The sequence below is a fragment of the Alternaria atra genome (assembly GCF_907166805.1).
Source record: "Alternaria atra isolate CS162 genome assembly, contig: 23, whole genome shotgun sequence".
NCBI lineage: Eukaryota > Fungi > Ascomycota > Dothideomycetes > Pleosporales > Pleosporaceae > Alternaria > Alternaria atra.
In genome coordinates this window covers 2,175,338-2,202,881 of record NW_025091321.1, presented here as the reverse complement: position 1 = coordinate 2,202,881, position 27,544 = coordinate 2,175,338, and the positions used below count along the sequence as shown (strand labels likewise).

Below are 27,544 nucleotides of genomic sequence, written 5' to 3'. Positions count from 1 at the left end.
AAAGTCGGCCATGCAAGCGGTGAGGCGCTGTGCTGAAGGGCTACCGTCACATATAGACAAGGCTGGGTTGCACGAGTACACAGGTCGTACATTTCGAGCCGCCTATGCTGTTATCCGGGGTACGAGTATGGTTTGAACCCTGTTGTGCGAGCATGAGGCTTCGGCTACGATTCGGCGAAGCTGACTCCTTCAAGGTTGGCATTGGCCTTGACGCCTTCATCAAGGTGGCATCGCGCGAAAGTAGATTCGGGGCCTGGTTGGGCATGACTGCGATTTATGTTGTCTGTTCTTTTTTTGTTTGTGCTCGCAAAACAAACATCTGAAACTTCTGCACACTAGCGCCCTTCTAGCCTCGCGAGCTCCGACGCGTCCCCGGGTGCACCGACGCGTGTACATCATTGCACGCGTAGCCAGCTTGCCACACTCACACTTCAACCGGAACCACACAGGTGCAGACGTCACCTTGGCCACCACGGAAACAAACAATTCGGCTGTGCAAGCGTGAGGCTGGATAATGTGGTCGAGCTTCCTTTCTCGGGCGCGTCCTACCCCTGAGAGGACACCGGCACCTGCAGTACAGTGCACGGTCTACGCGTCGGAAGATGTAGCTGTATCTGTGGAAGGCAGACATATCGATATTTCGGAGTTGCAGCCGACTATTGTTCTCGACGATAGCGGCGATGCCACCCTATTGGTGGGCACGGGTTCAGCTGGCCTTCAGCCGGTCCAGGTATCTTCGACAGCCATGACTTTGGCCAGCCCGGTATGGAAAGAAATGTTCGAGCGACATCGAAAGGAAAATGGCGCTATCGAGGTACCATTACGAGATGACGAAGTGGATGCATTGTACATTGCACTTCGAATAGCTCATCTACGCTTCCACGAAATACCCCGGAAGGACGGTCTTACTATTGATGCCTTACTTGAGCTCGCTGTCGTATGCGCCAGGTACGACATTGTCAAGCTAGTTCGACCATTCTTGGATCTCTACGGCTGGGCTCAATGCCACTATCCTGACACAGACGCTGGAGAAAGATGCGAACCGGCTTGGTTCTATGTTGCTTGGACCTTTGGGTATAAAGACAGCTTCCAACGTCTTACTCGGTTCATAGTGAAGAAGATTGGGCTGGATGAGGATGGAAATGCCATCATGGACGATGGCCAGAAACTTCCCAAGTATATGCCACCCGCGCTTCTCGGTATGTCACTACACCCTTTCAGTTGAGACCACTGCGGACATATGCTAACCGGCCTCCAAGAACGTATGATGGAAATACGGGAAATAACACTTTCGGCTATGTTGGACGTTCTCTACGACATCCTGGACGATATCATACACGTCTTCGTTTGTCAAGTCGATGAATCATGGGAGCCCAAGTGTCGGGCTATGGTCCTGGGTTCCTTCATCTCTTTTCTCTTGGAAAACGATCTCTATCCAGCACGACGTACAGCTTCCGAAACTCCTTTCAGTATTCAGAAGCTTTACGATTTGGCCCATTCTGCTCAGATCTTGACCCTCGAATCGCATGATTATAGGGAGATGGCATCGTGTGTCCGAAGATCTAGTTGGGATCCAGCAAGCGTCACAGCAGATACCTTCAAAAATCATGGCGGATTGACTTTGCACAAGAAGTGCTTTGGGGCCTTCCACCTCCGGTCCAAACTGAAGAACATCTATTCCGACATAGGCTCAGCCGTGCTACAATCCCATATTGAGCACATGGACAAGCAGGCTCTGAAATGAATTCTCTAGCTACGATGACTGGTCGAAGAGAGTTTTACGAGACGCAATACCTTGAGTGAGCCGATTTCGACAACATTTGAGCCTCGATCGCCGGATGGCAATACTGTGGTTTTCTAGATTGTCTTGGAGATCTATTGTTCAACGTACTGTTGAGTTGCGGCGGATGGTTGTTGTGGGATCACGTCGCTACAGCACAATGACGAGGCTCGGCTCGCGCTATTGCGCGCAACAACAATACCCCGCTCACAACGAGACTTGGTACTTGGCAACCGCTTCTTCGACCTTCCCGATTCAGTTGATCGAAGTTCAACGCGTCCACTTTGCAGGTACTCCAAGCCATCGCCAAGAATGCGTCGTAGTGTAACGATGCTCGGTTGTACTCGGAGTAATGCTGATAACAAGGCTGATGAGCATGTACACAAGCTTGGACGCCATTGGCGTCAATAGTGCCGTTGGGCTGCGTACATAAACCTCGATGGTCTACGATGTTCTCGTGCTTCAAGGTTGACAAGCTCGCGATGCTTCCTACCGTTCGTTCCATAGCCATTGCGCTGCTGGTATCCGCCGTGCCTACGTTGGCTCAATTTCCAGCGGAACCTGTCGGCTTGAAGGTTTTGGAATCGCGCTTTGGAGATGGCGTGAAGATCACCTACAAAGAGGTTTGTAGAACCTGAGAATCAACAATTTGCCCTGTCTAACGACACACCCCAGAACTCGCTCTGCGAAACCACACCTGGTGTCAAGTCATACTCTGGTCATGTCTATCTTCCTCCAGGAACCGCAGACTTAGGCCAAGGACAGGACTACCCAATCAACAGCTTCTTTTGGTTCTTTGAAGCTCGCGAAGATCCTACAAATGCGCCACTTACGATTTGGTTGAACGGAGGCCCTGGGTCGTCTTCTATGTACGGTATTCTGGAAGAGAATGGACCATGCTATGCGAACCCAGACTCGAACTCCACACGGCCGGCAGAATGGAGCTGGAACAGAGCTTCGAACATGCTCTATTTCGATCAGCCGGTGCAGGTTGGCTTCTCTTACGATACTTTGCAAAACATCACTCGGGATCTCGTTACCGGAGAGGTCACGCTTCTCAACGAGACTACACCCGTGCCTGAACAAAACACCACTCTTCTCACTGGAACATTTCCTAGTCGTGAGGCAAACAACACCGCTTTCGGTAGTGTCAACGGCGCCGTAGCAGCATGGGAGTTTGCGCAAGCTTGGTTCCAAGAGTTCCCTCACTACCTGCCGAATGACACCCGCATCAGTCTCGCAGCTCAGTCATATGGCGGACGGTACGGCCCCGCCATGATGTCTTTCTGGGAAGAGCAGAACCAGCGCATCGAGAATGGTACGCTGGGCGAGGAAGGCTACATCATGCATCTTGATACCCTGCTTCTCATCTCAGGATGTGTCGACCGCTATGTTCAGTATCCTTACTATCCGCAGCAAGCCTTCCGTGGGAACGGATACGGACTCGAAACTGTCAACGAGACAACATACAATGCTATGGTCGAATCGGTACCCGAGTGCCTCGAGCGCATCCAAAACTGTCGTGGTGCCGCTGCGCAAGACGACCCCGAGAATCTTGGTATCGATGCAGTCGTAAATGAGATCTGCGAAGACGCTGAAACCTATTGCCGCGCCAATATTGTCTCACCGTACAACCAATACGCAGGCCGCGACTACTATGACATCTCCACTCCATCACCACCACCTTTCCCACCCCCATTCCACGAAGGTTACCTGAACCGCGAATGGGTACAAGCCGAGCTCGGCGTCCCACTAAACTGGACTGGCAACTCACCCCAAGCCTCCGCCGCATACCGCGACATCGGCGACTACCCGCGTGACAACTGGCTCGATGATCTCGGTTTCTTGCTCGACAACGGCATCAAAGTCTCGCTCGTCTATGGAGACTTGGACTTTGCCTGTCCCTGGGGTGGCGGCGACGCTGTGGCTAAGGCTATCAACTGGACTGGATCCGCTGGCTACGCATCGGCGCAATACGCTGAGATCCAGACCAACGACTCCTACGTCGGTGGTCTCGTGCGTCAATACGGCAATCTGAGTTATATCCGTACGTACCAAGCTGGTCACGCGATTCCAGCGTATCAGCCTGAAACTGCGTTCAAGATCTTTTCGCGTGCGCTGTTCAACCTCGATATCGCTACTGGTACCGAGTCGACTGCTGGAACGGAAGAAAGCAGCACATACATGAGTACCGGTCGCCCGGATCCTGATGTGCAGTTCGATGCTTTCACCAGCGAGAGGCTCACGTACTGTTACACATGGGATTTGAGTTCCTGTACCGAGGATTACGTTGATGCTGTTCTGGATGGCTCGGCGGAGATCTGTCAGTACCTCGTTGTTGATGCGAACACTACGCAGCTTTTCCCGGAGGTTATCGCGCAGTGTCGTGCGGGTAGTGGTGGGAATGCTACAGTACCAGGTGGTAACAGTAGTAGTACACTCCCGGAATTTGAGGGTACTGCTGCGAAGATAGGAGCAGGCTCATGGACTTTGTGGTCAGGCCTCGTGATGCTGGTTGTGGCGAGCTTGGTGTTCTAGCCTGGTGAGCTGGACCGCGAATATGGATGCTGGGAGTACACAGATCAATCTCACAGCCGTGACAAAATACTACAACCACATCCTGAAGCATATTTATATGTCGTTTATGACTTGTTCTTCGTTATCTACCACTCATGTCTACTTCTCGTTTCCACTGAAACTCAAACATCAATGTTCGCACCAAACTTCTTAGCCTGCTCCCTTGCTACCTTATCTCCAAGACTGATGTCCTCACCACCCTCGCTTCCTTTACCCCCCTTCCCACTTCCACTCTTCTCGTTTTGCGCGCCCTTCTTCGCACTCCCGCTGTCTTTGCTCTTGTCACCGTGCTCCAAACTAGTTGCACCATGCAGTTCCTCCACATCAGCATGCCCTCCATGTTTCTTCACAATTTCATCCCCAGCTCCTTTGCTCTTGTTCGTCGCATCAGCCACACGCTGCGCCCTGGCATCCATCTCCTGTCCCTTGGTCGAACTCGTAGCGATGTTTACTTCATCCCTATCCAGCTTCGTGAATTTCTGGTCTAACTGGGAGCGCTCGGGCGAGGTGGCTGAGTGGTGGGGTTCTGTTCGCTTCTTGTTGTTGGAAGAAGAGGTGTTGGTTTTCAAGTGGTCCGGGGTTGGTTCTTCGTCCTCCTCTTCGAGGGGGTCTTTCTTGGGTTCGTTGACGCCGAATTGCTCCGCGTCGTCCGCGATGGGGGCTGCGGCGCCGCCGGCGCCCATGCCGGGAAGAGCTTGAGGGTGGGTTAGTACTTGAATTGGAGCATAGTCAATTCGTGTTCGTAGATCTTCTTACCGTCTCCTGCTTCCTGCTCAGGCATGGGTGCTACGTGCTTGGTGTGTTGGAGTGTTTTCTGTTGGTCATGTGTAAGTAAGCTTCATCTTCTCAATATACTAGAAGACATACGTCGCCCGACGCGCCATGAAGTAGCTCGTGACCCTCAATTGGGCCATTGTCGCCTGATCCATCTCCGTTGCGAGGCATAATTTTCGATTTGTGAGTTTTGGAAAGGTTAAGTGGCTTGTGATTATGAGTAAAGAGAAGCGTTTGTAGCAAGAATGATTGACCACAACTGTGAATAAACGACCTTGATATACCAGCTATAGCTACGGCTACTAGGTACCTTGGAAGTTGGCACGATTCCCCCAGTTCTAGGTTTCTGGTTCAAAGACGTCATAGCTTTTGTTTATTGTACGTGCGGTGACACTAATCGGCCACTAGACAGCGACGGAGGACATCCGGCACTTGCTTCTTTCGACGTGTCCACCTAGCTTCCCAGGCACCGCACCATTTTGGGGATAGTCACCTTTTCCCCATGTTTGGCGTAAATCGAGGCTTAACTGTGTGTTCTAGTTGCGGTATGTGAAGTGGAGCATTGGTGTTGAAATGTATATCGGATATCAGCTAAGGGTATAATACATATTATCAGTATCGCATATTCGTCATCATCATCATCATCATCATCATCGTCCTGCTCCACCATAAATCAAACAAAGAACCTCAATACACGACCTTGTGATCCCAAAGAGGCGCCTGCCTCACACTATTATCGTCCCATTCAACCTTTCCCTTTTCGTTCATTACCGCGCCCTCATCTGTGACCTCGACGCCATACGTTCCCAGGCTCTCAGTCAGCTCAGAAACCTCGCTCTTGCTAACGCCAGCCTGATCTCTGGCTAGCCAAATGACTTCCTCGCGTTGAGCTAGGGCAGGGTGGAGATAGGCCTCGAGGACGTCTTGTTTTGTGTATGCTGGGACCGGGTGACGGAAGTGTGTAGTCAGGGAAGAGGAGATTTCGCTCGCAGAAGCAGTATGTGGAGAGAAGATCTTCTTGAGCATGGATCGTTGTGGTTGTGCGCCCGATGGAGGTGCCATGCCAACGGCTTCAGCACCGCGGTGTTGGCGGTCTCCATCACTGAAGGTAGAAACAAGGGCCGAGTCAGATTGTCTGCTGTTATTACGTGGCGCATTGCTGACGTTGCTGTATCCAGGGTGCATGCTGTTACCCTCCGAAGCTCTTCCGGCTTCGGTGTCGTTTTGCTGTCGAGGGTGGTGAGAGTCGTCGAGCAGATTCATCTTCTTAATTTTGCGCTTCATGATGATGTGGAAGATGATAGTCGCTACGATCAACACGACCTGAAGCACAGTAGGTCCAGCAGACACGACGCTGTTCCCTATACCGATACCGAAAAGACCCAAAAGGCAAAGCTCTCCAAGGTAAACACCCACCATAAGCTGCTCAAGTGCGCGTGCGTAGAAACCACCTTTGGTGTCGATGTGGGTGTCGTGAACGTAGATCATGTTGTAGCGGTATGCAAGGTAGATGCAACCAATACCGGCTGTGGCGAAGCCCAAAACGAGCGGCGCGATGCATGCGTAAGACAGGGCGATAACGCCCAAGTTAGTCCATTTGGGATATTCCGCTCCCCACGATGGCTCAGTGAAGGACACGTAGCGCATGTACTTCTTTCTCGGAGTCTTTGCGAACTTGCTCAGGATGAACACACCTACTAGGCCCATCAAGTTAAAGAGATAGCGCGAAGCGTTGGCGAGCCCATAGAGGATAAAATATGAGATGTAGAAGTTGGAAGCCTTGGGAAGATTCTTGGATAGCAGAGTGATAGCGGATGATGGGTTGCTGACAATTTGGCTAGCCACTGCTGAGGCGCTGGAAGTAAAGGTCGTGATGAGGAAGACTTGGATAACCTGGAAAGCAAAGTACCATGTCTGGCACTGCTGCTCGACTTCGGAGATCGTAGCGGCTCCGGCGAGCTTTGCAAAAACTGTGAGGATTAGTAAAACATTTGGATAGGGTCATGACTGGTAGCTTACATCGACAGATGATAGGTACCAATGCCATGAGGACCGCAAGTAGGATGGTTGGCAAAAGTCCAGTAACTACACCAAGGATTACGGGAGGAATAGAGTCAATCCATGCTAGGAATGGCACATTCTCTGTAAGGTAGTTGATATTGCTGATGATACCAACAATTGCCACGGGTATAGCCCAGAATATGATGAGAGCCGAAATAGCGATAGTCGCAAGGAGATGCCGAATCATTCTGTTCTTTGAACCCATGTTAAGGTTCTTCCAGATGACCTCGTCAGGCAAGACACCCATCTGTCGGGAGGAGAAACTGGTCGGCCTGCGATGCTGGTTGTCATTGAAGGCGGCTTCAGCAGCTGCCATGGTATTGAATTCGATGAAGACAGCGCTGGCCAACTTCTCCTTGCCAGCGAGGTGAGACTGCTGCGCTGAGTGAATCTTGGGCAGCAATTCCTTGATCTGGTTGCGGTAGTAACCGATAGAGTCGACCTTGTGCCCAATCAAAGGCTTTAATCGATGCGTGGGTCGCAATGCTTTGTCGATGCTGTTCTTCTCGCTACTCTTTTTCTGCTGTTGCTTGGTAACTGCTGCCAAGTACTTGATCTCACTGGTCTCTAGTTTGGGTACTGTCTTCTCAAGTTCCTCAACATCGTCTTCTAGATCCTCCACATCTGGCACCAACCAGATCTGTGCCACCTCCGGGAACATGGTGTGAAGACGCTCGAGCGATAGATCCTTCTCTGGTACATCGGTGAACAAGACTGTTCGTTGCGAGATTCGACTCGCATTCCACGTGGATAAAAGGTAGGCCTGTCGAACCTTGACAAGGTACAACATCTCTCTGCCGATAAGAAACAAGACCCAGCCGAAGAAAACCCAAGCCATCAGCGCATGAGCAAAGTATCGCACCTCATTGTTGATGTTGGAGAAGCTGAGGATGTCCAGGCCTGACTGAGCACCGCCACCTGTCGCGTTTACAGGGAAGAGTACCGGCCACGTGATGATGGCACCGACGAATGCCATCAACGTGAGCACCTTAAGGAAGCGCATGTAGAGGTAAGCATCGAGGGAATGGTGGTTGAGGACGTATTCGTCGCTGAGGTGCATAAACTTCTTAGTCCAACCCAAGAAACTCTGGCCTGCTGATGGTGTCTTTTCCCTGCGGTAGATGTCAGCGTTGATTGGGTAATGGTAATACTGAAGCACATACTCGTCCAGCAGCGCATCGTGATATGTTCGCGGTGCATATAACCGCTTCTGCTTAGCACGCAGCAAAAAGAAAGCTCCTACGAGAACTGCAGCGACTACGATACATGGTACAAGTGTTGATACCATAGCAGACAGCGACGAGCTGCTGCTACGGTGGCTTCCCTGCTGCTGAGACATGACGGGCGATGTCGAGGGTGTGGGAAAGGTCACGCTGCGAGAAAGCCGTTTGCAAAGTATCTGTGGAGCAGGTCAAGCTACCTTCATGTATTGAAAGTATCTGAATCGTTCCATAATGGCGCTTGCATCATAGCACCCAACCTTTGGCGTTTCCCCATAAACATTCAATGTCATAGTACATGATCGGCACATACGTTCCGACTAGTCGCATGGTCGACCAAATGAGATGAACCAGGGGCAAGTCGCGCGAACTCGGAGGCTGGAACGCTTGAAGGTTAGAGGTTGGAAGGTGACTTCGCCCATCAATTACGTCGATCCCAAGACCGTAGCGCATATGTTGTAAAGCTTGCGGGGATCAACCGTCGAACACAGCGGGGACCAACGCTGGTGTCGTCATTTGCCCACCACGAAACTCGAACAATCTCCGCAAAACAAGGCAGTGTATTCAACAGGAGCTTCTGGGCATTGAGTCCGCTACATTTAGTCTGCCGTTTTTGCCGTATGACATTATCCTAGAGCGTGGTCAAGAGCATCATCGTTGAAATCTACTAAGGGACGTTTGTTGAGTGGATGTGTTGGGGCGGGAACTCACAGCGAAAATTTGCCCAAAGGGTTATGGCGCAGTCACTTAGCCACAAGTAAGCTTCAAGGGGACGTGTGTCAGGCTTTCTCCATGCGCCACTGTAGAGTAGGTGGGTCTGAATCTCCTTGTGATCCATGCACATCCTCAACACTTGCTCCTTACTGCATCCTGACGTGCCAAATCGAAGCATCAGCCTTAGACTCTGTAACTCGAGCGTTTTTGAAGGGGACAGCATACTAGTACTGTACTAATTCGCATCTTTAGACAATCACAAGCTGTCCTAGCCGCCCATGACTTGTTCGTAACAACACCATGGTAATCGATCAGGCCCTGTCACTGTTCTTCAGCTTGTAATCTCAAAAGCATTTGGCAAGCTTGAATGCCAAGCGGCAAGCTGGGCAACGCCTTCTGGCCTATCCTGAACCAGCGCAGCCCACCTATAAGCACGGATGACGCTGCGGTGTCGTGGGGCATGTGAACAGTTGTTCTGCATCTCCATCTACTAGTATTCGCCTCAATGTCGCAAACCGTACACTCGTCTTCTATCTGAGATAAATTACATGATGACAATGACCGAGGCCTGGAAAGAAAGTTTATTACAGTCGCTTGCAATCGGCCACGAAGTACGCCAACGACAATGGACTCCTCCGTAGAATTCGAGGAGTTTCCACAGCCTGCACCCTCTCAACTGGCCCTATTACAGATCTACACAGATGTGTTAGAGGGCAACGATATTCCAGGAACAGCAGCAAAACGGATTCATAACTGGGTGCTATCGGTGCCAGAGAGTGATAACTCCTACAACACATACTCCGCCTATTACGAAGTGCTCCGCGTGTTGTTCTCAGGAGCAAGAGCACTCTCATCTCGGAAACAACTCCAGATCCTGGCGGATCTCACTGTGGAACTCACAAAACTACCCAATGTTTACAACAATACAGACGACCCGATAGAGATTACACAAAACAATACACCCAAATCGATAGAATGGGGAGAAGGTCTCCTCGTCGTAGTTCAACCAGGGGAGAGGATTAAGCTACCTTGCACAACGGGAGGAGAATTGTAGTCCGGACTGCCGGATTTTGTTGCGTGGATCGAGGACGATCTCAATGGCGGGCCACTTCAGTTTCGTCCTCAAGACACTGAGGTTGTCGGCCTTGGTGGTCAGCAGCAAATATCTCGCATAGCCGAAGGCCGATACACCAACATCAACACGTTCGCTGCTCTGATTGCACGACAACACCCCCCGCAAGGATCTCCTTTGTGTAGTTGTGTCGAGTTCGCCTTTGCCACGTTCGCTTTTCTAGAACACGGCCCTAATACGAACTATGATAAAGAGGCACACCTCACCGTTCGAGCAGCAGCTACCTGGTTGATTATTGCAGGTGAAGAATTGGTGGCTTCAGGATCGCCTTCCACCAAGTATGACTATACTTCCAGGACTGGCAGTTTATGGGAGGCCGAGGGCGGTACCAACGCAGTGGATGACAAGCGACTGCGGTTCTGGAAAGACAGGTTTCAGCAGATCCGAGAATCTGGGAGACTTGTGAGCCAAGAGGCTGTGGATGCCACGATTGAGGCTGCGGCAGTCCTCGATAGGTTGATTGCTGCGCAAGGTTGAGATCGTCAGCGGTACCAATAGTACGTACCCAGACACACTCTACATTGTCTAGATCACCACTGGATCGATGCAACTGCCAATCCGTTTGAAGACAAACTATACCCAGATTGTTTCCACAACTGCGAGGGTGTTCCTATGCCGGCTGACTGCAACGCTGTCACGGCAGCCAGTATCCACGGCTGCATATACGTCCGTCCCCCACTGACGCGCTGCACTTCATTCTTTAGTGTGGAAGAGGACATGGAAGCCAGCTGCGGGATTAGACAAGAACGTAAGAACCAACACTTTGATAGCTCTTCATCCTACAAGTGTATACGAGCACGGTGCACTGCAATCTCTAGCACGAACGAGCAGACATGTACAGGCAGTAACCAATCAACTCCCCCGTAACTGGTTCTCATACAATGCCATGTTCAAGAGTCCAAAATTAATAGCATCGTCAAAACTATAATACATCTCTCCATCGATCCTCCAGAATAACCTTAGCTCATAAGCAACCTCGTAACAGCCCCCACATTCAGCGTCCTCAGATCACTATAATGCTGCCCGGTACCCAAAAACACCACCGGGATACCAGTGGCATGCACCATGCTCACCAGCGTCCCCACCATATCCCCCACAGTATCACACTTGGAAATGACAAAGCCATCCAGGCTCCTCCCCGCACCAAAAGAAGCGTTAAAGTTGCGCGCCTGAGCCACGGAATCCGTGCCAACTAGCGCTTCACCCACCATGAGAATCTTGTCTGGGTTAGCCAGTTTACCGAACTTCTCGAGCGAAGACATGAGACGTTGGTCGTTGTGGCGGCGACCAGCGGTGTCGATGAGGACGACGTTGAAGCTGTTCTTTGAAGCGAAGGTTACGGCATCCGCAGCGATGTTTGCTGCGTCTTTTCCGTATCCCTTTTCGAAGAGATCGACTTGGCCTCCTTCTCTTTGTGAGAGCTCCTTTAATCTATCTACGTGGACGCGTAGTTGCTCGACGGCACCGGAACGGAAGGTATCTGCTGCTGCGATAAGGACGCGGTGGTGGTTTTGTAACAGGAAGAAGGCGATCTTGGAAAGGTTTGTCGACTTTCCGACGCCGTTTACCCCGACGATTGAGAGTACGTAGGGGCGGGATGTGGTGGCGTTGGTGTGTTGGATCTCGCGAAGGAGGTCGAGGGAGGAGGTGGGGGTAAGCATCTTTGTAAGGGCTTTCTCCATGGAAGACTTGAGCGTCGTCTCGATTGCTATCACGATAGTTAGTATACATGTTTGGTAAGAATCAGATATATGGACTGACTGGTGAAGCTTGGAGTCTTCATGCCCACGAGATCCCGCTCGACGCTTTCGCACAAGCGCACTGCTGCTTCGAGGGCTACGTTTTTGCGAAGGAGATGCTGTTCCATTTCTTTCAGTGGCTTTGCCAGGGCCTCCTTGGTGAGTGTCTTGCCGCCTACTACGTTTCTGAACAAGCCGCCAATTGCACCCAAACTGGACCCTACAAGTCCACCAGATGCAGCGGGTGCCTCTTTCTCCTTCTTCGCATTTTGTGCTGCAATGATTTCGTCCATTTCTTCGTCGAGGTCCTTGAGCACAAACTCGCCCCTGTTCGTCTTGTGGCCCCATGTCTCTGGTCTAATCTCCTCGAGCGCTTCGTTTCCTGATGCATCGCCCCGAATGTCCGATTGTGAATAGTCGAGAACAGAATCGTCCTGCTCTTCTGCGCCGAATTCACCCCATACTCTGCCCTTCTTTGCTGAGCCCTTGCCCTTCTTCTTTGCTGACGCTTCGTCGCCTGACGATACTGGCGCCGAACTAAAAGCTGAGGCCTTCTTTTTATCTCTCCGCGACATCTTCCCTCCAAACGGTCTTGCCTTTCCTGTCAAAAGCTGGCTTTGCGCAGGTGTAGAAGGTCTCGAGGTATCTGGCGTGGGTACTGGTGTTGAATCGGCGCTCGTATCGTACAAGGATTGCTGTGGTTTCTGCAGAGCCACTGGCTTGAGCGCTGTCTCGTCGGCGCTGTCATTGTCTGTACTCGATTCGGGGGTGGTGAGCTTGATGCTTGGTGCGCCAGAGTCGCTCGCGCCTTCCAAGTCATGCATCTGACGGTCAAAGTAGGCACCGAATTTATCGCAGTTGACCACACTGCTGTGTTCCGCCTTCAGCTGCTCGCCGTAGAGGCCGACGAAGAGTGCGCGCACATTGTCGAGCAACTTGTCGACCCATGTGAGGTGGACCAGACTTTGATATACAGCCTGTCGCAAAGTCAGCCACCGCGCATAGATATGTTCCAACACGCCGTGCTCCCACTGCAATCCATTGCCGGGTGTGGCACAGTAACACATACCACGAAGATGAGACCAAGGTCCTTTGCCGCCGTCCACTTCAAGGTATATCCCTCCTTCCTGTATGTAGGTTTTGAGCCAGCATCTTCAGATTGAGGTTGTATGCGCTCCTCGATGAAGACATCTCGTATTAAACTGTTGATGACGTTTGCGCCGACTGGGACGTAGGTGCGCGACCACAAGACGACACCAGAAGTGGTCAATATCTCAAAGGTATCCAACATGGTGAGGGTGAAGGACGGCGAGGGGGTTGCGAAAGGGAGACGTGGTGGTGCGGCGGGCACATGCGGGCGATGGGCTTATGACGAACGGCCGTGCGCGCTCTTGCCAGATGGTCGGAATTCGGAGGTGCCAACGACACCGCAGCTCAAGGCAGAAATTCAACAACAACCACGGCGACGTGTTCAATTGCGCATCTCAAAACTGTATCGCCTTTGTCTTATAAGCCTTTTCTGAACACCGCACTCGCTACACGGACCACCAATCACCAACCCATCGCGCAACCATGCAGCGCCCCAATTACGGCAACCCACCACCGGCGCATTCACCACCCTGTACGTGCCGAGATGTCTTGATCCATTCTTTCGAAGCATGTCTCATACTAATTTCCTTTAGTACACCATCCAGTTCCGCAACACGTTTCCACAGTTCCCCAGCTACGATCACCACCTCCCCCGCAACCCCCTTCACAACCTCAAAGCGGATATGGCTACGGACAGCAAGCTGGCGGGATGCCGCCTCAGCAGGGCGGATACGGCGTGCACCCATCATTCGGTGGCTTCATCAACGATCCTACTGCCCAATTAGGCTTCCAGATGGGAAAGAGCGCAGTCGACGCAGGGCAACACTACATGGAACAGAATGTATGTACCAGCATCCATTTACAGGTACATTACTAACAACACTCCAGCTAGGCCGTTTCGTCTCCGTACCCGCCCTAAAACACTACTTCAACGTCACAAACTCCTACGTCCTCACCAAACTACGCATCGTCCTCATCCCGTGGTGGCACCGCCCATGGTCGCGCCAACAACGACACGCGCCCGATGCAGCCGCCTCCGCCGCGTTATTATACCAACCTCCCCGCGAAGATGTTAATTCCCCAGACATGTATATCCCGACCATGGCCTTGGTGACATACATTCTACTTTCAACCTTTATTGCAGGTTTGCGCGGCGCCTTCAACCCAGAACTACTAGGTTCAACTGCTACCGTTGCTATCGCGGTCATCCTGCTCGAGATCTCCATCATCTGGATTGGCACCTACATCCTCGCTATCAAAAGCTCCTCGCAGCTCCTCGACCTCGTCGCATACAGCGGCTACAAGTTCGTGCACGTCATCGTCTCGCTCCTCCTTACCAACTTGGCTACATGGATTGGTTTCGGCAGCTCGTGGGTCGGCTGGGTTATATTCCTGTACTGCTTCAGCGCCAACTCTTTCTTCTTGCTGAGGAGCCTGAGATATGTGTTGTTGCCCGATTCTAGCTCGCAAGACAGCTATGGGGCTCCTGCCGCGGCGGGGTACACGGACACGAAGACCAAGAAGAGCAGGAGGACGCAGTTTTTGTTTGTTTACAGCTATGTGGTGCAGTTTGGGTTTATGATTTGGCTGAGCAAGGTATGAGCGGGGCGCCACAAATGGAGTATATTTTACCCGGAGATGGGGATGACAAGGCATGTCCCACTTAGCCCACTGCTTCGACTCGAGAGCATATACGAAGCTATGTTGCGATAGCCATGCCAACAATCTGTGCATGCGAGCATTTAGCGCGAGGAAAGAGAAGCGTATGAGGAATATGATGTATTATGTATTTACCAGCGCTCAGCGTCAGCATTTGAGAACTTGGTTTCAAAGCATCCTACGGGGAATTCGAGGCATGATAGAATGTAAGAAATTCTCATACTGAAAAATCTATATGCATCTAAATCATGTTGCATGCCATGCACATACAACGCCTGAAAACATCGAAATATGTCTCCCGAGATCTAGAATGTGACCACGAACACCAGACCTCCACCGTAGCGCCATACCCATACGTAATCCCCTAACCCCTTCCCTCGAACCACACCATCTAGCCCACAACAGGAATAATCCTGCCCATAGCCCTCATCTGCCCCGCACTTTCCTCAATCTCCCTCTGATAATCCAACACTACCTCTCCAAACTGCTCAATCTGATCCTGAGCCCTCGGCGCCCCAATCAACACAATCCCCCTTGGCACAACCACATCAGCAACCTGGAAGCAACCAAAGGTAACTACCTTCTTGACCGCAGGACACGACCGGAAAATACCTGCTACAATCTGCGTGTCGACAATGGGGCAGAAAGATAGGTTGATCTCGCGGAGATGAGGATATTGTTTTGAACCGTCAAAGACTTCTGTAAAGGTAGCGTGGGAAATGTGGCGGCAAGAGGAGATGTCTAGGAATTCGAGGCGCGAGCCGGAATGTGCCATTAGGGCGCGGAAACCGTCGGAGGCGAGGCCGATAGGCTCATCTTCTGGACCGTTGGGGTTGGTGTTGTCCATGTCGCGGGTTGAGTTTATGTCGATATAGTGGAGTGGTGGGTTGTCCCAGTTGGAGAAGAGATTAACGTAGCCGGCGTCGGTGCATTCGTTGTTTTCTGTGAAGCGGAACTTGCTGAGATGGTGGCAGTTGTTGTGGATGGCTTCTAGGACGTCGTCGGTGGGGTCTGTGGTGTTGTCGAGGAAATGCTCTAGGCATAAAGTGCATAGGTTGGCGCCGACGGAGTTGACGAGGTGAACAAGCTTCTCGCGGGTGATGGGATCGTAAAAGCGGAGTGTGAGGTGCTTCAAGTGCTTCAGGTGAGCAATGGCATCGATGCTGTCGGGGCCAATCTTCTTGCAACGCTCAATCTTCAACCGCTCAAGATTTGGGCAGAAAGTTGTAAGTGCTTCTACCACCTGATCGTCGAATGCGGCGTCTAGCCACTCGACTTTCAGCGTCTTTAGGTCTTGGCCTCGGGCAATAAATAGTTCGGCCCACTTGTCGTTGGATACGAGGTTGGCTCCTAACAACTGGATCTCTTCAAGTGCCTTGGCCTTCTCGTTCATGTAGTCAATGTTGCTGTCCTTGAACTGACAGCAGTTGCGAAGAGACAGCCGCTTGACGTATGGGCACACGGCGAAAATCTGATCGTAGTCTTCCGTCTCAAGATAGGCCGCCTCATGGATTGCGACCGATTGCATATCAGGCTGGAGGAACAGCTTCATCGTGTTGGAGTTCATGGCTCGCTTCTTCGAGAAGATCTCGCTGATTCGGTTCATGATGCCCTCTGGCATCTCGCCCAGTTCGTCAATGTCCTCGGAGTGTTTGGCGAGCTTTTCGATGCACAGCTGCTGTAGCGTCTTGGGTCCGCGCACAGTCATACCATCAAGACGGTTGCTCTCAATCTTCCTTCGCCCCTTGCGCACGACGGGCTTAGCCGCCTTCTTCTCTGCCTTTGCATCCTTTGCCATCTCTTTCCCGCATGGTGTACAAAGCAGCCCGCCTTCTGGACCAGCTTTGCTATATGGTGTGACGGTGAACCGTTTGTTGCAAATCTCGCAGTTCTCCAATTGGCCTGGAAGTGGCTTGGCCTTCTTGTACATGTCCATGACGTCTTCAAAGTCTGAATCATCGTCTGGGCCCTTCTTCTTCTTCTTTGACGCCTTCTTCGCCGCCTTGCCTTTCTTGATCTTCGCTATGGCCTCGTCTTGGTTACGTTTACGTTTGCGTGTGCGCTCGGCTGCCATTGCGGAAGACTCCGCTTGGAGGTCTTCTTCCACATCTTCGCCATCTTCACCAGCATTCGATGGTCCTTCGCCATTGTCTCCTGATTGTGCTGTGTCTTGCTCGGCTTGTCGGACCCGCTGTTGGTACGAATCGCGAATCTCTGCCGCGGAAATGTTGTTCGCCTGCAATCGTGTGATTAGCGAATATCTTTCTCAAATATCGCTTGCAATGCCGTTTGCGCCGCCGCAGTAGCCTTGAAGCACGATCCGCCGTTCGTCTTCATGTCGCATGGCTCGATAGCCGCGCAACTTCATTTCTACGGAATATATTACTCACGGCCAAAAAATCGGTCAGCGCAGAGTGTGGCCCCCGAATGCCGGCACCTCTAGGTCGTCGTCCGCTCCTGTCGCCACTCGTCAGTAATGCGCTCTTTCACTCAGTCGAAGTCCCAAACTTGACTTACATATTGCTTAACTCTTTTTTGTGTTAAAGTTGCAATCCTAAAGAAAATAAATGAAAGAAAGTGTTGTGAGACAATCGTGCTGAATGAGTGCGCCTTGAGTGAGTGGGGTGAGACATCGATAAGAAGGCGCGTTGGGGTCCGGGCAGCGGCAGTCGCGCAATCACGTGGTGGCAATTAGTTGCTTGTTCCGGATTAGTCTACCCCTGACAGCCGCAAGTCTCTGTCACTTCCACCATCATTGCGCTATATGGCTATCCTTAACGCCTTGAATTGAGAATTTCAACTCATGAAGCTGTGAGGATCTCGTCCATTCTCTTGTGGAAAACTGATTAACCACATGGCCGCGAGCCAGCCTAGTAAAGCAAAGTAATTCAAAAAAGCCAATTCAAACCCATAGTCCCAGATACCTTGCTCAATTCCAAACCTTACTCAATTTTGTATCTTCATCCTTAGCTGTCCTCTCCACATATGAGAGTCAGGTGACTAGATGATCGTATCGTCATCACCATCATCATCATCATCATCATCATCATCATCATCCTCCTTATCCTCTTCATCGTTGTCAGAGTCCCAGGCACCGACGTCGGAGTCAGTCTGCCGGGCAATGTCACCCATAGGCATCTATAACACAGTTAGCATGAGTTCTGGCTACAAGCCAAGGTTCAAAGTGTTTTAGAGAACAGGATCTTTATACGCTGTGCTATGAGGACAAAACATACCATAGGAGGACCGCGAGGAGCAGCACGGATCTTAGCCCATCCATTGGGACGGATCTCAGAAGTATCAGATCGCTCGGCCACACTGGAGGCGAAGGAGTGAGATGTTCCGGCGACTGAAGTAGTGGAGCGATGGTAAGCGTTAGGGTTGAAGCCTGAGTTTGCACTAGAAGCTGCGTTGGACTTCGTGTGCCATGACTTGGTGCGTTGTTCGCTCCAACCGTCACTGTTGCCCTTTCCAAGAGCAGCAGCGTAGGAGTATTCGGTGTCGATCAGGCTCTCATCCGCTGAGCCGGTCATGGACATAGCTTTCTGGAAGTCAGCCGACAATGCAATGCCTCCGTCTTCCATATCTTTATGTTTGGGGCGTCGGTGGCCGTTGTTGATAGACCCCCAGTCATCATCGCTCTACGTCAGTCAGCATATTATACAGTTTCCTGGTGCTATGCACTGATTGCCGCGAACATCTGTTGCGAATACTTACATAGGTAGAAGATGTATCGGTTGTGGCTGAGGAGAAGTACTTAGGATATTGGCCGTTGGAGTGGTCGGGCGTAATGAATGCCTTTTCCAGATCCTCATAGCGATCCTCGTTGAACGGCTCGTCTGCAAGCTGAGCCTCAACGCACTTGAAACATTTGGCAGTATCGGGCTTGGAGCGCTGCGATTTGGCGAATTCTTCTAGACCCTTCGTCTTGCCGCACATGGTGCACTCGATCTCGACCTTCTGCTGCCCAGTGCATCCTTGACAGTTGATGGCCTTGTAGATCTTGGTTGAGTTTTTGATTTGCCAACGTGCATCGGTCAGCTGCTTGACTGAGTACTTGGCTTGTGGGAGGTTCTTGTGGCACCGGCCGCATTTAATCTTGGTAGGAAGCGGGATGCCTCTGAACCTGTTAAGGTTAGTTAGCAGCGGGTCGGTCAAGACACAATTCTTTCAAGGTCATTTGATCGTTCGTCATGCTATTGCTCCCCTCGTCAGTTCACGTCAGTGTACGTACCTATCGATCTCGTCCTGGTTGTAGGCGTGTACATTGCGGCGGCCTCCCATTATGAACGACTGGTGTTGTAGGAGAGAGTGGGAAATATCGTAATGAGACCGAAGCTGAAATATGTCTAATGAGAGTCTCTATATAGAGGTGGAGACTTGAGTGAGGTGTTTTGGTGGGAACTGCTAACGTAACCGTTTGTTTGGGCTGAATTAAGGTGAAGGCAGCAACGAGTGAGAGGAGTTGCAGCTGCCCGAAGCAAACATGGCATGTGATACTGCGATCTCGCCAGTTGGCAGCAATTCTCGTCTGCAAACATCTCTTCGTTCTATCCTGATGTTTAACTCCTTTGGTGCTAAAGTTGTCACAGTGCATGAGTTTGCTCGAACTTTATGTTGTAATATACCTGGCCCATAAGAGCCCGGATCGTCTTCATGCTGTTCAATCTGAGAATCAATCCGGTATTCGCAATACACTTATGTAAACACAATTGAGACCTATAATGCAATCATTAAGACTCTTAGTAATAAATGCTCAATCTTCGGGAGGGAAGTGTTCTGCTCGAGTCTACCAGGAGTGGATCAAATCAATCTCAGTACGTATTTGTTCCAGTTTCACGTGAATATTCAGGCAGGTCTGATGTCTGGATGGCAGATGTGATTATTTTATTTTCGTAGTGACTGCTCCTGGCTTTGTAACAGGGATCTCGCAGACCATGCCTCCATAACTACATCTAATCATCACCACCACCAATTGGACCGCTCACTTGCTTTGCCGATTTCGCAGCGACAATATCGTCGACCCTGAGCAGTAGGCAAGCGCTCTCAATAGCAGTCTTGACGCTCTGCTCCTTGACCGCCAGAGGCTCCCATACGTTGTACGTTCGCATATCGACGACCTTGCCTGCATCGCCGTCGATACCCCAGGTACTGCCAGTGTGCTTGCCGTCTTCGTAACCCTCTGCATGCTTTGCGCGCAGTTGGGTGAGCACCTTGATAGGACTGTTTCCTGAGTTCTGGATGAGTGTGCGTGGGATGACCTCCATGGCTTCAGCGACGGCCTTGTACGGCCACTGTGCAACGCCCTCGATCAGCTTTCCTCGCCTGTCCAGACCGACCGCGACAGCCATCTCGGTTGCACCACCACCGGGGCAGAGCTTAGGGTTCCAGATTACGTTCCTGGCGACACCCATGGCATCGTGCAAATTCCGCTCGATCTCGTTCAAGATGTCTTTTGAGGGCCCGCGGAGCAGGATGGTGCATGCCTTCGGGTTCTTGCACTTTGTGAGGAAGGTGAAGTATTCGTCACCAATCTTGGAGATCTCGAAAAGACCACACTCAGTACCGATGTCTGAAGCGGCGGCGGAGAATACGGAGTTTACGATTGTCGCACCTGTTGCACGAGCGATACGGTTGTTGTCTGTCTTGCGAACTCGGCGGATGGCGGTGATGTTGGCCTTGACGAGGTAGTGCTGTGCGAGATCTAATCCGTATTAGCAAGTCTACAGAAAAACATGACCAATGCGACCTACCACTAACACCCTTCTCGGTGATGACAAGATCGGGCTTGAGAGCAATAATGGCATCACACATCTGCTTGACTTGCTCCTCCTCAATTTGGAGTATCCTGTTCCAGTCCTCCTCTTTGCTGACCTCGATGTTTGTCTGACTCTCACCCTTCTTGTATTCTAGTGTGCAGTCCAACAACAGAACCTTGGGGTTTTCAATTCTCCGCCTCATCTTGGGGTGTGTGATGTCCTTGTTGACCATGACTCCGTCCAGAACCTCGCTGTCCTCAATCTCACCGCCAGGGATCTTCTCGATACGTGCGTAGCGCTTGATGTCGACCTCCTTCTTGCCAGAGCCGATGTCGAGGGAAACGGTCCGCACGGCCTTCAGAGCTAGACTGCACATCAATTCTGACCACCGAGTTACGAACTTTGTGCCGATGGAAGAGCTGATGATCTTGTACATCTGCTCGTCGTCGTTGACGTCGACTTCGACCGCGACCTCGTTGATGATTTCGAGGGCATCGGCGAGAGCCTTCTTGAACGCTTGGATAATGACGACGGGGTGGATGTTGCGCTCAAGCTGGGGCAGAGCTTGTGCGAGGATTTCTCCCGCTGTTGATTGTTAATCCATGCTTCTTCAATCTCCCCGCAATATCCACAAACCTAATATGATGACGGTGGTTGTGCCGTCGCCGACTTCCTCGTCTTGTGTCCTACTCAGCTCGATCATGCTCTTGGCGGCTGGGTGTGCGACTTCGATCTCTCGGAGAATAGCATGGCCGTCGTTGGTGAGGACGATACCGCCCATGGGGTCGAGCAGCATCTTCAACATAGCCTTGGGACCGAGACATGATCTGATGATGTCGGCGACAGTCTTGGCTGCTGTGATGTTGGATAGTTGAGCTTTGCGGCCAAACTGGCGCTCCCCGCCCGGGGTCTGCGTGTCTGTTGATGTGTTAGTGGGCTGTCGCAGCTTCAGATCAATGACTGAACATACTCATAACAACCACTGGCGCCTGCATCTTGAAGGAAGGCGTCTAAAAGCAAGGTATACAAGGAAGAGGGGGTCGAAAACAGAGTTGCGTGGGGTATCTTGCGTTTGGTGCCTTGCAGCTCCTCCACTAACTTTTGCTACCAAAAACCGCGTCGCAGCGCCGCCACTATGCCGGCGCGGATTATCTGCGACCGGCCACCAGCCACAGTTGAGCCACAGCCCAAGCGCTCTGTTGAGTCACGCTTTTCAGCTCGCGATCTACGGCAACTTCCACCTACACCCTGGTCGACCCTGCCTTACACAGCGCCTTGGCGCCTGCCGGATACGGCAGCCTGACCTCGCGTGACGGCCAATGCGCGCTAGACTTGCCCTGGAGATCTCTCGCCGGGCTATTTTACCCTACATTCTGCCGCCCCTCACCGCGTCGCAGCCAGCCTCTCACGGGACTCGCGCGCAGCTTACAAGATGGCTCTGGTGCCCTCAAACCTTCCTTCCCTCCTCTCACTTCTTTTGCGCCAAACTTCCGCACCCAGCCTTTCTTCTGTTCTTAACTCGAGCGGTCCCACACCTCGATCGGTTTTCCTTCATCTTACCACTCCCATCAACATCTCCCTTCACCCATCATCTCCATCGCGCCTTACCATCTCGCCATCATCTACCCTATCGCTGTCGCTTAGTGACTTCATTAGAACGTCGCATGCTCACTGTCTTGTCTTAGCTAAAGACAGATCTTTGTATCCTTCAAACACTCCATCATTACTAAACTACTAAACATACAGTATGGGTCTTAATTACTACGCTTCGGCGCCAACCGTAGTCCTGGCGCCCCAGCAACCGCAGGGTTACTTCTCCCATCACCAGAGCGCCGCATCACCAATGGGTAATTTCCGCCCCAAATACCCTACTCCGCCTTCGCTCAACTATCTAGCCGCCGTTTCCAATGCCACCGCTGGTCGCAAACGATCCATCGCCGACGTCGATGAACCAGAGGAGAACCTACCGGCCGGATCAATCGTCACTCAATCGCCTTCAAAGCCCAAGCCCGAGCCTGTATACGGCCCAGGGATGACGCTCATCTACCCTGGAGAGCCTGGCTATACCATGGCAGCCGAGTCGCAATCCGGCACCTGGTACGAAGAGAAGATCGAGAAAGAAGAGAAGGCTGACGCCGCCCGCCCTATCGCTGTGTCGCGCAAGTCAGTACGCATGAGCCCAACCGCCAATATCGAAGTCCCCTCCCTCAACGACATGGATGCTCAGAAGACTGAAGAGCTCATCGACGACAAGGGCAACACTGTCAACACACTCATCACATCCCTCGGAGTCGGCTGGAAGAACGTCATGACCAACCCAAACCTACGTGATGCAGCACGCGCATACTCCCGTGTAATCGAACGTCATTTCGATTTTACCGACGTCCTAGTCATGCTGGAGAAGGAATCACTCAACGCTTATCTGGTACGCGCGAAACAACACGGTGTCCAAGGCTACTGGTTATTCTCGGACAACCTCCAATGGTGTCAGCTCGTTGGTTGGTCATTAGAACGAACAGTCAACAACCTCATGTTCGGCTCTACTCCTCGCGTCGAGGGTGAGCGCATCAACGCTCGCCAACTGACACCATCGTCGGAAGCTGCCACCACACCTATCCCTCAACCAGTGGCGACTGCGGAGGTCGACGTTATGGAGATGTGACGCGTCTCAACTCATCTCTTCTCTTCCTTCTTGTTTTCCTTACCCTATGAACGGCAACAAAGCACGTATCGGTTATCATTTCGACTGCATTGATTTACGGTTTTCGACGTGGTTTTCTTCTTCGGCGAATCGGCGTTGGTGGTGGAATCGGATGGCTCACCGGAAGTGACTCTATCTGACATGTACTATATTATTATGATGCCTACGCTGTGATGCTTGATCAGACATACTCGATCGCGTCTGACAGCACGTGCCGCTAAACTCAACAGGCAACAAATCAAACGAAACTATGAATATCTTTTACAACAACATCTTTTACATGCTAGTGCTGACATGAATCCACTAAATTCTAACTGCCTATGTGCTTCTCTAACTCAATTCCAGAGCTACAGACACGTCCGCTAGTAACTGCGGTACTACGATGAAAAATGGCATGAGCTGCTCCTCGGCCTCTCCTTGAGAAGCAAACACACCACTGGAAGCCCTGCCAGGCACGCAATCTTCCAGACTCTATTTTCAGCAGATCTACACTCGTTAAATATGATCAAACGCGCTTCCGCTGTGATACAACCAGAGCACTGAGAAGCGGGTGCCCCGAGCGAATGCCCCAAGCTCTGCCGGAACTACCGCTCCTCAGCAACGCGAACATATCGCGCGGAGGACGCGGCATCGCGTTTCCCGGACAGCAACCTCTTCCCAACACGTTTCTGACTCATGTGAACAACGCGAATGATTCAGGAATACCTGGCTTCCATCAGTGCGCATTGTTGACAGGATGTCAGCTTTGTTACATTGTCCGACGCCCGACGGTGTTTCACAAAGCGCTCAATTTTGCCACGTGATTGCTTTTTCGGGAAGGTTCTTTCCCATCGTACCGAGGTTCGCAACACCAGACGAAAACGAATCTGAGAGCCAGCTCATCACGATATGTTGAAGCTACTAAATATTTTCTACGAATGCGCACTCCTGAAAGTCTATGCGAATCGCTCAGGCCGTATCACGTGCATTTACTAGGACTCGCGATGACTAAACGTTGGTGTACGGCTTCAGTAACGTCTAATGCATTTCGTACGCGGACTTCTCTCAATATAGTCTGTAGATAATGGCCCCCAAGGTGGCGCAAGGGTGCCTGCAAGAGAGAGGATCAGACGATAGCGTAAGCAACAAACAGGATCTTTCACATAGTACTATGAGTATCGTCGAATTTTGTGCGTCTCATTTTGAGCCTGATTATTATCGTCGCTCTAGTAAGCGCAATGTTTGGTTCTATTTGGTCCTTGCTGCCTACCACGAAACGATCAGCCATACATCCTCAATGGAAATCCGATGGTAACCTCGAGATGCAGGTGCCTCTCACAGCCCAGAGTATCAAGAATAAAACTTCTCTCGACAGCTTGCGTCAATCACCGAATAGCCGCCCGAAGACAATGTCGATATTTGGGCTACCCAAACGTGCAGCCGAGAAGTATCTAGGACCTCGTCTCACTGGATGGCGATTTGGCGTGCTGAACTTTGCGGTCTGGGCTTCAGTCGTCTTCTTCATCAACTTCGTGGCCATGGTATCGGGTTTGGCTGCTACCTCTGGCGCCAAAGGCGTTCTCTTCGATGGAGATTGCGATCGTGTCAAGAGACTTAATACCGGGCTTCATCTGGGCATTAATATCTTGAGTACGATCCTGCTAGCTGGGAGCAACTATACAATGCAATGCTTATCTGCTCCCACGCGAAGCGAGATTGACTCCGCCCACAATCGCAAGCCTGGCGTATACCTCGATATTGGTGTACCTGGCATACGCAATCTCGGATATATCAGTCGGCGCAGGGTTATTCTTTGGGTCGCGCTTGGACTCTCGTCTCTACCACTGCATCTCTTGTAAGGTCAGAACTCATTCTGCAACCTTCACAGCTCACATGTGTCAGTTACAACTCTGCAGTGTTTGGTTCGGTATCTTCGAACGGTTACTGGGTGTTCTCTGTCGGCGAAGCATTTCTCCACGATGAGCAGTGCACTAATTGCTCAAACGAAGTCATGCACCAGAATGATACCAAACCTCGCTTCACAGATGGAGTTCCGAGGAAAACCGTGCTGGAAGCCATCCCTGGGGAAATTCCAATGGCACTCGAAAGCCTCTGGAGCAATGCGCGCGCAGGTACCCTAGAAAGGCTTGAGCCTGCTCAATGCATTGACGAATACGCCACTAGCATACAGTCCAATCGAAAAAATCTACTTCTTGTCTCTAGCGACGACAACTTCCCTTTGCCGATGGAAAACTACTTTATCCATGGCTCTCATGTATATTGGGCTGCCAAATTTGAAGTAGGTGCTGCGGCGGAGTCTGCAGCAGCTAGTAAGGCATTTCAGTGGGTATGCTCCATGTTGGACAAGAAGCACGAGTACTTGGCCACGCCATGTTCAGTTGAGGTAGAGGATGTCCGAAAGCAAAACTCGTGGCGAGTTGGATGGCTTTGTGACAAACAAGGCCTTTGTGCCATGTCACGTTCGCCAGTGGAATACTGTCTAAGTGAGCTAGCTCAGCCCCACTGCAAACTCCATTTTGAGCCTACTATTGCAACCATCATCACGATTCTCAATCTCTGTAAGTTCAATTCTCAATTCCCGTGCCTACGCAGACGCAATAGTACGAAGCATACGAGTGTCGACTACCAATACGAGATCGAACCAGTTCTGATCTTCCCCACAGTCAAAGCAGGCATTATGTTCTACGTCGCCTTCTGTGTTCACGATGAGCCGCTCATAACAATGGGTGACGCCGTTGCCTCTTTTCTCGATAAGAAAGACATGGCCACTAAGAACATGTGTTTGTCTACTCTAGCAGACTTTCAGGACCGCAAAGGATACCAGATGGGACCGCGGCAGTGGAGTGATAAGAGGTATCGCTGGAAGGACGTGACCAGTAAGTCGCGTAGAATCACTACTGTAGTCATGTGAGTTCCACCACCCGTGACGAAACATCTCTTCAGTTTGCTTACTTCTCCGCTTAGATTTCTACTCGCACTCATTGTCGTCAGCTCGCTGCTCAAGATGGGAATAGACAATCTACCCTCCGGGACGACATTCAGCCAGTTTGGATTCGGTACGTAAACTGTTGATTGTAATGTGATATTGAATATATCGCTAATTGCGTGTCCCCTTCAGGCGCCGTAGATCCTGAGACATCCATCCAATACATGCCACCGGATTTGATTTCCAACGCCGTTATCGCCAACACGCCCCAGCTGGTTCTCTCATTTCTGTACTTCAATTACAATGCACTCTTCACCGCCATGTTGATGGGCTACGAATGGGTCTCTTATTCACGGAAGCGCAAAGGCCTTCGCGTAACTCGTCAGCCTTCCGGTGCTCAACGATCCACATACTTCCTCCAACTACCCTATCGCTTCGGTATACCTCTCATGGTGCTCAGTGGCACGCTACATTGGCTAGTATCGCAAAGCATCTTTCTGATCGCCATTGACTTCTACGATGCCTTCGGAAATCCAGGAACTGGTTCAACCTATTTCGACTTTTCACTTGACTACAAGACTTTGGGTTATTCGCCAACGGCCATTATCTCCGTGATAGTGCTGGCTGGGCTTATGGTCATTAGCATAGTTGCTTTCGGGTATACACCATACAAGCGCGGTATGCCACTTGCAGGGAGCTGCAGTATGGCCATCAGTGCAGCTTGTCATCCGATGGAGCAAGTTGACGACATTGAAATTATTGCCGAGAAGAAACTGCAGTGGGGTGTAGTCGGTACTGGGGTTGATGGGCTGGGTCATTGTGCTTTTTCGGCAGAAGACGTGGGACCAATAGTGAAGGGGAGACTGTATGGCGGGGATTCGCTGTAGCCGACAAGTCATGCGCGCCCCCGAAATGCACGAACGAGCTCATGTTCACGAGACCCTACTCCGAGGAGTGATGAGTTTGCGCACACATAATAGCAGTAGTGTCTCATTCTGTATCACACAACGCATATATATCTTCGCCGCAGCAAGATGTTGGTTGAGCAGTTAGCGAAAGTGACTATATCCCTGTGCAGAACTGCAGCATTGTACTACGCTCTAGTGGAGCAAGTGTGCATGGCTTACTTAGCCTAGTGAAGCGTACTAGCTAGGAGAGGCTGCTGCCTAAACGTTGACAGTTCTCCAGACCCAGCCCTTAGCACTTGCAACCTCTTCTTGTACCTTTTCATCATTGCTATGCTCTTCTATCGATATAAACCACTGCAACATGCCAACTCTATCCGGCTTCTTATTCTACATCCAAGTCTGAACAGTTCAGACCCAATCAGATGCACGATTCAACACGCGCAACTCTTCGATGAGTCTCTCAAATACGAAGCAGTGTCCTATACTTGGGGCGACGCTACCCAAA

The 27,544-nt window shown here is 51.3% G+C and overlaps 11 protein-coding genes across 11 annotated transcripts; 6 read left to right on the top strand and 5 right to left on the bottom strand.

Annotated features, from left to right (window-relative positions):
* Positions 1-745: 745 nt before the first annotated feature.
* Positions 746-1,744, top strand: ALTATR162_LOCUS4338 (uncharacterized protein; the record flags this gene model as incomplete). Its single annotated transcript, XM_043311949.1, has 2 exons — positions 746-1,199; positions 1,260-1,744. The coding sequence occupies 2 exons, from the start codon at positions 746-748 to the stop codon at positions 1,742-1,744; spliced, it is 939 nt and encodes a 312-aa protein (XP_043167884.1).
* A 485-nt stretch (positions 1,745-2,229) lies between these two features.
* On the top strand, positions 2,230-4,318 carry ALTATR162_LOCUS4337 (uncharacterized protein; the record flags this gene model as incomplete). The annotated part of the gene is made up of 2 exons (XM_043311948.1): positions 2,230-2,403; positions 2,456-4,318. The coding sequence occupies 2 exons, from the start codon at positions 2,230-2,232 to the stop codon at positions 4,316-4,318; spliced, it is 2,037 nt and encodes a 678-aa protein (XP_043167883.1).
* Positions 4,319-4,479: 161 nt separating this feature from the next.
* Positions 4,480-5,302, bottom strand: ALTATR162_LOCUS4336 (uncharacterized protein; the record flags this gene model as incomplete). The annotated part of the gene is made up of 3 exons (XM_043311947.1): positions 4,480-5,051; positions 5,114-5,171; positions 5,225-5,302. 3 exons carry the CDS (start codon positions 5,300-5,302, stop codon positions 4,480-4,482), a joined length of 708 nt encoding a protein of 235 aa, XP_043167882.1.
* Positions 5,303-5,818: 516 nt separating this feature from the next.
* Positions 5,819-8,531, bottom strand: ALTATR162_LOCUS4335 (uncharacterized protein; the record flags this gene model as incomplete). The annotated part of the gene is made up of 3 exons (XM_043311946.1): positions 5,819-7,101; positions 7,151-8,304; positions 8,356-8,531. The coding sequence occupies 3 exons, from the start codon at positions 8,529-8,531 to the stop codon at positions 5,819-5,821; spliced, it is 2,613 nt and encodes an 870-aa protein (XP_043167881.1).
* Positions 8,532-9,751: 1,220 nt separating this feature from the next.
* On the top strand, positions 9,752-10,735 carry ALTATR162_LOCUS4334 (uncharacterized protein; the record flags this gene model as incomplete). The annotated part of the gene is made up of 2 exons (XM_043311945.1): positions 9,752-10,126; positions 10,181-10,735. The coding sequence occupies 2 exons, from the start codon at positions 9,752-9,754 to the stop codon at positions 10,733-10,735; spliced, it is 930 nt and encodes a 309-aa protein (XP_043167880.1).
* Positions 10,736-11,217: 482 nt separating this feature from the next.
* Positions 11,218-13,288, bottom strand: ALTATR162_LOCUS4333 (uncharacterized protein; the record flags this gene model as incomplete). Its single annotated transcript, XM_043311944.1, has 3 exons — positions 11,218-11,966; positions 12,020-12,974; positions 13,067-13,288. The coding sequence occupies 3 exons, from the start codon at positions 13,286-13,288 to the stop codon at positions 11,218-11,220; spliced, it is 1,926 nt and encodes a 641-aa protein (XP_043167879.1).
* A 281-nt stretch (positions 13,289-13,569) lies between these two features.
* On the top strand, positions 13,570-14,688 carry ALTATR162_LOCUS4332 (uncharacterized protein; the record flags this gene model as incomplete). Its single annotated transcript, XM_043311943.1, has 3 exons — positions 13,570-13,618; positions 13,680-13,927; positions 13,975-14,688. 3 exons carry the CDS (start codon positions 13,570-13,572, stop codon positions 14,686-14,688), a joined length of 1,011 nt encoding a protein of 336 aa, XP_043167878.1.
* A 448-nt stretch (positions 14,689-15,136) lies between these two features.
* Positions 15,137-19,029, bottom strand: ALTATR162_LOCUS4331 (uncharacterized protein; the record flags this gene model as incomplete). Its single annotated transcript, XM_043311942.1, has 7 exons — positions 15,137-16,981; positions 17,136-17,202; positions 17,263-17,275; positions 17,769-17,883; positions 17,982-18,386; positions 18,463-18,871; positions 18,980-19,029. 7 exons carry the CDS (start codon positions 19,027-19,029, stop codon positions 15,137-15,139), a joined length of 2,904 nt encoding a protein of 967 aa, XP_043167877.1.
* A 671-nt stretch (positions 19,030-19,700) lies between these two features.
* ALTATR162_LOCUS4330 (uncharacterized protein) lies at positions 19,701-21,499 on the bottom strand (the record flags this gene model as incomplete). Its single annotated transcript, XM_043311941.1, has 4 exons — positions 19,701-20,449; positions 20,499-21,089; positions 21,141-21,422; positions 21,475-21,499. The coding sequence occupies 4 exons, from the start codon at positions 21,497-21,499 to the stop codon at positions 19,701-19,703; spliced, it is 1,647 nt and encodes a 548-aa protein (XP_043167876.1).
* A 752-nt stretch (positions 21,500-22,251) lies between these two features.
* On the top strand, positions 22,252-23,166 carry ALTATR162_LOCUS4329 (uncharacterized protein; the record flags this gene model as incomplete). Its single annotated transcript, XM_043311940.1, has 2 exons — positions 22,252-22,351; positions 22,400-23,166. The coding sequence occupies 2 exons, from the start codon at positions 22,252-22,254 to the stop codon at positions 23,164-23,166; spliced, it is 867 nt and encodes a 288-aa protein (XP_043167875.1).
* Positions 23,167-24,422: 1,256 nt separating this feature from the next.
* Positions 24,423-27,018, top strand: ALTATR162_LOCUS4328 (uncharacterized protein; the record flags this gene model as incomplete). Its single annotated transcript, XM_043311939.1, has 4 exons — positions 24,423-25,039; positions 25,087-26,112; positions 26,170-26,261; positions 26,324-27,018. 4 exons carry the CDS (start codon positions 24,423-24,425, stop codon positions 27,016-27,018), a joined length of 2,430 nt encoding a protein of 809 aa, XP_043167874.1.
* Between the last annotated feature and the right edge of the window lie 526 nt (positions 27,019-27,544).